Raw genomic sequence first — 8964 nt, forward strand, 5'->3', positions numbered from 1 at the left:
CATAACTTGCCGTTGCTAAACGGCGTTCATTTATATCGTCTTGATTGCAAATAGACGTCTTCCTATTTCTCCTGATGGTTTTCATGATATTCGTCCTAAGCTGTACTTACAACATTATGTGTGTCGGTTCTTCCGAAAATATTGCAACGGCGTTTGTTTTCTGGGAACCCACCCCCCTATAACGTAACAACCTTTACAACATATTCCGGACCCCGTGAAACATAATATTTCGTGACCTTTTTTTAGTCGTCATTAAAATGGTGAGGTAAGTACCGTAAATCACGAAGCAGTTAACTTAACGTCCGCTTCCACTCGTGTCTTGGAAGATTAGAGAGTTTTAGTAGATCGTTCCGATACTTCCGATAGCCCCGATAACGATACTATGCATACGCAAGGGAGGCGGTGGTGGAGTATCGGATATCGTTATCGGAGTCATGGGAACGATCTACTAAATCTCTCTATTGAGTCTACTGAGCGTGCATTCCTGCAGAAGAAATTTTCATTGATAGAATATTGACCCGTCAATCAACATTTGATTCCATCTTGTTAAGATTTATTGCGAAAGCCCGTTACAACCGCCGAACCGCATCTCCCTATATCGGAGAACAATTTATACCCAGCCTGACATTCTCGCATACATCCGTTTGATGGGCCACGCTACTTGAGCTAGCTGAGCACAGCTGGCAGCGGCGCGAGCAAGACCACGAGGGGAGCGTGATGGTGCTCGAGCCATCCCACTGTGAACCAATTTTTTGGGCACCCCACGGGTGCGTGTCGCCATCTATTGGTTGAACTAACGCCTTGCTCAAAATGGCTGCCGTGTGTTATGTTGCTAGTTAAGCTCAGGCGGATGGTTTAATCAAAGTGTTTAATATGTAACATACGTGCTCAGAGCAGCGGCTATGGCGATTGCTCGTCAGTTCCAAAACGCAACAACGGGTGCCACCTCCTGCGAGCGTGCTCACTGGATGTCCTCTTCCTCTAGGATCAGAAAGCCTCATGACATCATAACATGCCCCCTTCTTTTTTTTTTTTTTTTGAAGATAACGCTGTGCGATCGCGGCACTTGTCAGTCTCTGTATCATAGCGGCTTCACCACGACGCGTCGACTTCTTGTTTTTTGGTTATCCTGTTGACCTTGTAGACGTGGAAATGTGTTCAAGTGATTCGCCATTTGAAACTGTATGGACATAGTCTTCAGTTTTCTGCAGCTGTATTCGTTTCTGCTGTTCTATGTGCTTCTTTGGTGTGGTACCGGTTGCGCCTGTAAGTCCTCATTGTGTTTCTGCTGCTGCTTGTCCTGGTTCCACTTGTTCTCCTCGGCACGAGACTGTTTCAAAAGGGACTCGTACTGCTGGGAGAGTTCCTCAATCTCTACTCTGCTTGCTGGTGCCTCCGAAGTTCTCGCTGTACCCCCAGTTCCCTCGGTGACATGTTCCAACGAGGCCTCCACTTTTTGGTTTGGCGCCTGTACCAACCGTTCTTCAGCCTTGAGATGCTTGTCCTTGAGGAGGCGAAAGCGCTCTTGCAACTACTGGTTTGCTTGCCACAGCTCTTGCAGCTCCTGCATGGTCTTTTGTCCCACTGCGCCCTGCTGCTCCTCGAAGACTGCGAGAGCTCGCCTGGCTGTTGCCCACTCTTCTGTGAGCTGAGCACACCTGTCTTCCAAACGGCGTTTCTCTTGGGCTGCCGCGTGAAACTCTTCCTGCAGGTTCCTGTGTCTGTATACAATGTGGTTATACTTGTCCAACTGCTGGGAGTGGTCTGTCTTCAGCGCTAATAGTGCTGCCTCACACTTGGCCGCTTCGTGCAGCGCAGTGCAGTGCTCGTTCTCCATCTCCTTTGTGGCCTTGACGTGCTGCTCGCGCTGAGTCTTCAACTCCTCCTCGAGGCAATGTCGTGCCTGTTTTAAGTTCTCAGCTAGCTGTTGAAAATGTTTGTTGTCGCTGACGAGCATCTCAGCTTGCTCCTCCAGGCAGGAAAGTTCTGACCACAAAATGTCGGCTTCCCTTTTTAGCTTTCCGTTGCGTTTTAGGAGGCTGCTGACTTTCTCGTCTAACCTATCGCACTCTCTCTCTGCCTTCTCGGTGAAGGAACTTCCGTCTGCTTCCGTTTGCGACGAATTGTTACACTTAACAGCATTCTCTCTTGCTCTCAAAGTCTCCGCCATCTTTTCGTGTCTCTGCTGCCAGAGGCGACTTTCATCAGAGACGCATCTAATTTTTTCACTCGCATCTTCACAAGATGATTTCCACAGCTGACTTTCTTGAGCGAGGAGCTCGTTTCTAACTGTCAAGGATGTGACCAGTTCCTGAAGCACTGCCAGCCGACAGTTCAAGTCTTCCAGCTGACTTGCTTCAGGAGACACTGCAACTTCTGACGACTGGTTGGTGTGCTTGATGATGCTCCGGACAAATGCCCCGATGATACTCCGGAAAAATGCCCCAAGATCTTGTAACGGCCACTGGTACCGGTCCTTTAAGTACTGATAATTTTGCTGAAGTAGATTGAACTGCTCCTCTTTTTGAGCAAGCTGGTCCTCCAGGGCCTCTCTTTTGCGTTTTGCGATGTCCAGCAGCTTCTTGAGGTACTGAAAGGCACTGAACTCTCGTTGTTCGGAATCATTCTCAACTACCGGCAAGTCCTCGCCACAGTCTTGAAGAAGGACATCCTGCAAAATGCAGTACTCGTTAGAAAACCTTTCAAGCTCAAGCTGAGATGCTTCAAACTTCTTTTTCAGGGTGTCCGCTTCCTCCACCTTGGCATCTACAAGCTCCAGCTGCTTTGCCAAATCCCCACTTAGAGAAACTAACTGGGCTTTCAATGCTTCGGACTCCTGATGCTTGGCATGAGAAAATTCTGCTTGCCGTGCTTGCATCTTCCCCAGGAGAGCCGAAGCTGCCTTGCACTCGCTTTGAGGGGCCTGCTCACGGCCAAAGCTCGCTTCGATATTTCTCTCGTGCTCCAAAGACATTCGCTGCATTTCTGCCTTTTCCAACATCAACTTTGAAATCGGGCATTGTCTCTTTTCGGGGCGAGATGCCATATGCCCCTTCTTTTCTTTGACCGCCTCTCCAGCTCTGTCGCAGTTTGCGCAAGCTTGGGTGCTTTGGTTGATGGAAGAGGCCCAATTGTTATGCCTCCCAAATGGATCGTTTCATTGGGGTCATTGTTCATAAATGAGTTGGAAGTTTCTTCTACTGCAGAAACACGTCGATATCCGTAGGTTTTCTGCTGTGTCTGGTTGCACATTCGGGAAAAATGTCCAAAAATTCCACAGGAAATGCAGTGCTTTCTGTAAGCTGGGCAGTTTCGGGGTTAATGGGAAGTACCACATGTCGAACATGAACTTTGCTGTCGGTTGCTGGATTGGTCTCTTTGTGGCTCGGATGGTTGATACCTTCGTTGCGCTGCTCTGAAGCTAGATGGCTGACGATAGAGTCTATCAACTCTAACTTTGTCTTCAGTTTTCTGAATATCATTCACGTGTTTTCTTGAGATTTCCGCTGCTTTACAGGTTAAAATGATTTTGTCTAGTGTTAGACTTGGTTTACGAAACAATCGTTCGCGCAAAGCCCCGTCTCGTATCCCAATGATGATACGATCACCAATGAGCCTGTTTTCTTGAGCTCCGTAGTCGCATTTCTGAGCCTGCAGTTTTAGCTCAGTTACAAATTCGTCGATGGTTTGTTCTGTTTTTTGGCTCATTGTGTTAAAAATGGCTGTCGCTTGTGTGACGCTTTTTTAAGGTGCATACAGTCTATCGAATTTGTGCAGTATGTAATCTACTGCATTTTCTCTTTGCCCGCTTTGACCATCTCCCGTTGGCTGCAGAGGAAAGGTTTGCGTAATTCGTCTTGCCTGAGGTCCAAGGCAGTGGAGCAGAAAAGCCTTCCGAGTTGCGATAGGCTTGGATTCATATTCACAGGCTGTCTCGAAGATAAGGTACGATGATTTCCACTCCTCCCATGCTCTTGCTGGGTCATCACCAGGCTGGAACGGAGCCGGCGGTTCTAGGAAAGCAGATGCCATATTGTTGCTGCTGTTGCTTGTTAAATGAAAAATATGGACGTTGAGCTGCTCACCACTTCTGACACCATGTTATGTTCCTAGTTAAGCTCAGGCGGATGGTTTAAGCAAACTGTTTATTATGTAACATACGTGCTCAGAGCAGCGGCTATGCACTCTCAAGAAAAAAGGGTGTCAAAAGGTGTATTCTTGCACCCTTTGTCCCATATAATACGCCCCAGTACTTCAATTCGACGTACAGTGCCCTACAGTCGAACAGAGGGTTCGAAATTTTACGAGGGGCTTGATAGCCGTGTGGTACAACATATTAAATAGCTAAAGTACGTATCAAAGACCACATAGAGAAAACACTGAGTTTTTACAGTAGGACCAAGAAAACCCGGATTATTTTTTTCGTGTTTATTGAAACGTTCATTAGCTATTTTAATAAGTTGTACCACACGGCTATCAAGCCCCTCCTAAAATCGCGGGCCGTCTGTTCGACTGAAAGGCGCTGTATGTCGAATTAAAGTTTGGGGGTGTATTATATGGGACAAAGAGTGTAAGAATACACCTTTTAACACCCTTTTTTCTTGAGAGTGTGGCGATTGCTCGTCAGTTCCAAAACGCAACAACGCGTGCCACCTCCTGCGAGCGTGCTCACTGGATGTCCTCTTCTTCTAGGATCAGAAAGCCTCATGACATCATAACACCGTGGGACCGCGGCCTTAAGTACTTCCTTTGCACCCTGTATGGCGCAGGGCTCCTTAGGTACAAGTTAAGGGGTAGTCTTTTATCTGTCGCGGTCCACCTCATCCCCCGACGGCGAACAGAAAATGCCCGTACCTGGCTGATGATAAAATTATAGATATTGACTGACACGGAAGACTTGAGCTCCTCCAGCATTCGGCTCCTGCATCGATGCTTTTCGGCACAGAAGGTCAGCCTTTGCTTGAGCTTGCTGACCCTCACTCGGAGGTTCCGGATGAGCTTGGTCTTCGGCGTCACCAGCTGTCACGCGCCACCGCTGCTTTTCTGAGGTGCCTTCCTTTTCAGGCTCCGATGTCTGGGAGTTATCTGTAGTGCAGAACTGGAGAAAGATAACAATACATAAATAAGTGTTTAGAACTCGTAGGAGTCAAAGATGTCGTAGAAACATCACGGAATTCAATATGGCACTCTCCCTCGATTTTTCTCCTTCAAAAATATGGAGACAAGATTCCAACTTGCACCACTCAGGTGATGAGCGGAGAGTAAAAATAGATAGTGAAACTACGGATAGCTTTTGAACGAGACAGAAAATTTCTTTTATGTCTTGTTTCAAAATGAGAAAGAGGCATGCTACAGTGTCCCACACACTGTATTCACTTAAAGAATGAATGCATTCTTTATGAACAAAATTCACAAGTCTACTTCCCCGCAGTGTTCACATGCAGCCAATTATTGTGTTTTACCAAATCTGAAAAGCAAACATATCAAGCTCGAGAAAGCTACTTTTTGGGAGAGTGCAGTCTCTTTCAAACCTGATGACTGGTTTTGTGCGTGCTCTACGAGAGCGTAGACGCACATGCTTTTTTCATAAATAGCGCATTCATTATTTGGCTGAATACAGTACTGGAGAGGGTGAAGAGAAGATCAAAATGAATAGCACTGCATCATACATAACATTTATATATCAAAGAAAGCCATGGCATGCTGGTGCTCCCGGCAGTTATAAGTTAGTAGCTGTTCGATTTGGACACTAGAGAGTTTTAGTAATACGTATAGGGGCAAACGCAAACCCCCTACGTCAGCGTTAACGTTGCGTCGACGGAACGTTACGGAGCGCGTCGAATACGCACTTTTAGTACAGCGGAAGAAGAACGTATACGTAAAGACTTGTAGCGCCATCTAGATGTGCTCCTGTAAACTGCTTCAAACAATCCAAGGCGGGTTTTCGGTCAAGCCATACCAAAGCCCCGATTCTCCTCGCTTTGTTACGGAAGTGCGTGTTTCCGTTTGCCTGTTGTGTTCGTGTTTTGTCTTTTTTTTTGTCTTTTTTTTTTTTTGTACCGATCGCACGGTAAACACCTTTTTGGGTTCGACGGCGTCGCCAACGTTCTTGGCTATCGGCACTCATCTTTATGGGTGCTCGAAAGGGTTCGTCGCGTTGACTTCTTTGAGGAGGTTGATGTCATATTCAATGGTAAAGCGAACCCGTACAATGCGCGTAGCACTTCCGCTGGTTTGCCTCACCGCCACCATCTTTCAAACTGGACTAGTCTCGCGCTCTCCCGTGCGCGACGAGAGCAACGAGATGGCAGGTGGGAAACCGCTACGTACGTTCGCGAAAATCGATAGCGAGCTTACGTACGCAAGGCTCGCCGCAGTACGTACGTATGGCGCATGCGCAGTGTGGAGGAAGCAACGTTAATGTTAACGTATGGGGTGTGCGTTTGCTCCTATACGTAATACTAAAACTCTCTACTATTTGCCCTGGATTCGGCTAACCTTATTATAATATACACGAAACTGATTACATCTCTGTTAGTGAAAAGACGGTGAGAGTGCAGGCGAGCTGGTGGTAGCTAATCACGTCGTATTACACCTGAGACTGCGGTGGAAGAAATCGGAAGAATTCTTGCGATTTCTTCCACCGCAGTCTCAGGTGTAATACGACATGATTACATCTCTGTTAGGGCTATGGTTTATACTAGTTGGAGGGCAAACAAAAAAAAAAAAAAAACCTTCAGTCCCCTTTTGCCGACGTTTGTGAATTGACGCCACCTCGTGGCTAAACCCAAACCTGTCACGACAGGTTTGTTCGCCTGCCATGCTCCGTGAATACACCGTATTCACGGTGTATGGCTGTTTAAACATGAAGCCAGCGAATAGCGCGCACATGCAAGCACCATGTCTAGAGAGTACATCGGCGAATGCTGTTTCCACAATACTCCATTGCTATGATACACTCTTAGAAAAAAAGGAGTCCAAAGGGAGTCACTGCTTCCATGACTCTCTTTGACACTTCACGACTCTCTTAGAGAGTCAATTTTACGTGTGACTCTGTTTTGACTCTTCCCCTTCTCAGCGGGAGTCACAGGCCAGCAGCATTTGTACTACCGAAAAAAAAATTATGAATGCTGCTTCGCGGCGTCCATCCGGCAACCCAAGCCCCGCCGTTTCCCTATGCACCTCTAGAAAGGGAGTCCGACACCATTTAGTTCAAAGCTTTGTCGACATTTTATTTTCAATAATTGTGCAAAAAAAAATGCACAAAGTTTCGTCGACATTCATTTTTCTCAAAAATAATTGTAAAAAAAAAAAAAAAAAAAAAAAAACGTATGTTTATTTTTCCATCGAACCTGGGTTCGCTTTGCAAGAAGCGGGCACCTTTCCACATAGCTACACCTGCGAGTACTCATTTTGAGAATTCGTTTTATACGAGATTCAACAAGTTTCGCGTCGTGCACATTATTCGAAACCGAATCCTGCGTCTGCATTTTACATATTTCTAGAACTGTCGTGGGGTGCGTTTCTGGGAGCGAGTGAAGGTGCAGCAGCTTATTCAAGACTATACTCCGTTTCATACGTAGCATGCAACGCAGTCAAAGCTAGCGCACCGGTTTGCATCGCCGACCGTGTCCACGTTCACCCCATAAAATAGTGCGTCCCCTGCGAAAACACTTATAAAAAAAGTCGAAAAAGGTGCCTCCTTGGATCTAGAAACTGATAGTGGTGTTATGATTTCGACGGAGCACACATTTTTTTCAATAAAAAGGAAACGATAATGTAAACTACTTTAAATTGTTTTCGTTTTCGTCCGTGCGGCAGCAGCTGCGGGTTTTCGGGTTGTGTGGCACTGGCTGGTTTTGAGAAGATGGCGTCTTACGCAACAAGCTCAAGTACCTCTCCTGCTCGGATATGTTCAAAGATTCGTTGTGCGCAGACCTTGAAAGAGTGCAAGCAGGTGATCGCCAACGTGTACGCGAGTAGAAGAACGCGTTTCCCGGAGAAGTCGGTCGTGAAGTCCTGGAGACGGTCAGTAACAACACCGGAGTGTGGGCCCGTACTGTCGCGAAGTACAAGGCGCAGTGTCTATCTGGCAAGCTGGCGTCCCCGGAGCGAAGACCTCGCCATGTAGAAGTTTCGAGCACGGGCTCTGTCAAGCATGCCGAATTCACAAACAACGCCATTCGCCTCAAGGTGCATCGCAAGTACCCCGAGAGGGGGATTCCTACCCTTGACAGCTATTTCAGAATAAGCTGTTCAGGCCACAACTATTGTCGATTAACGTCCTATTATAAATTTTGGGGCAAGGCTGCTATCAGTGAGATTCCTCATTCCACGCTGCACGAAAAAAAAAATATAACTCGGTACTGCAGGCAAATAACACTTGCAAAGCGGCAGAGCAGATGGTAGAAATGTGGCCTCTCGGCGACTTACAAATAAATAGCAAGAAGAAAGGAGGAATCGAAATAGTTCGGCAATGCGCACAATCTTGCACAAAAAATGGCTAAAAAAAAAAAAAAAAAAAAAAAAACTGCGCGTCTAGAGGGTTTGAACCACTGCCGCCGAGACGTCGGTATCGCCAGAGCAGCCCTACCACTCGTCCACGAAACGCGCCCAGGAACACTTTTTTTTTTCTGTATTTTCATGCGCACCACTTCAGTACCTTTGACAGCTATGCACGCTATGTATGAAAATGAGTATAAGTGCCCATTTTGAGAACCACACCACCACACTGCGAGTTGAAGCAACGCCGAAGGCTCGCGTCTCGCAGCGCCGCCTGTTGAATAACCATTCGAAGAGTTTGCACACTGTGAAGGTAAGAGCGCTCACACCGAAGAGCTCTCTTTACAACGCCTACACACACACAGGGCTCACAATTGAAGGGGGGCCACTGAGGTTTTAAGAGCCACTGATCGTAGCAATCGCATTCCAAAGACGCCGCGTTGTCGTAGATTGTTTTTCACC

At 46.9% G+C, this 8964-nt stretch overlaps 1 protein-coding gene across 1 annotated transcript; it reads right to left on the minus strand.

The window, feature by feature from the left end:
* Positions 1-1531: 1531 nt before the first annotated feature.
* Positions 1532-2983, minus strand: LOC115314962 (protein Daple-like). The gene has a single exon (XM_029974063.3). It carries the CDS (start codon positions 2981-2983, stop codon positions 1532-1534), a length of 1452 nt encoding a protein of 483 aa, XP_029829923.3.
* Between the last annotated feature and the right edge of the window lie 5981 nt (positions 2984-8964).

Source organism: Ixodes scapularis, unplaced genomic scaffold (assembly GCF_016920785.2).
Source record: "Ixodes scapularis isolate PalLabHiFi unplaced genomic scaffold, ASM1692078v2 PGA_scaffold7__128_contigs__length_106722199, whole genome shotgun sequence".
In the NCBI taxonomy this organism is placed as follows: domain Eukaryota; kingdom Metazoa; phylum Arthropoda; class Arachnida; order Ixodida; family Ixodidae; genus Ixodes; species Ixodes scapularis.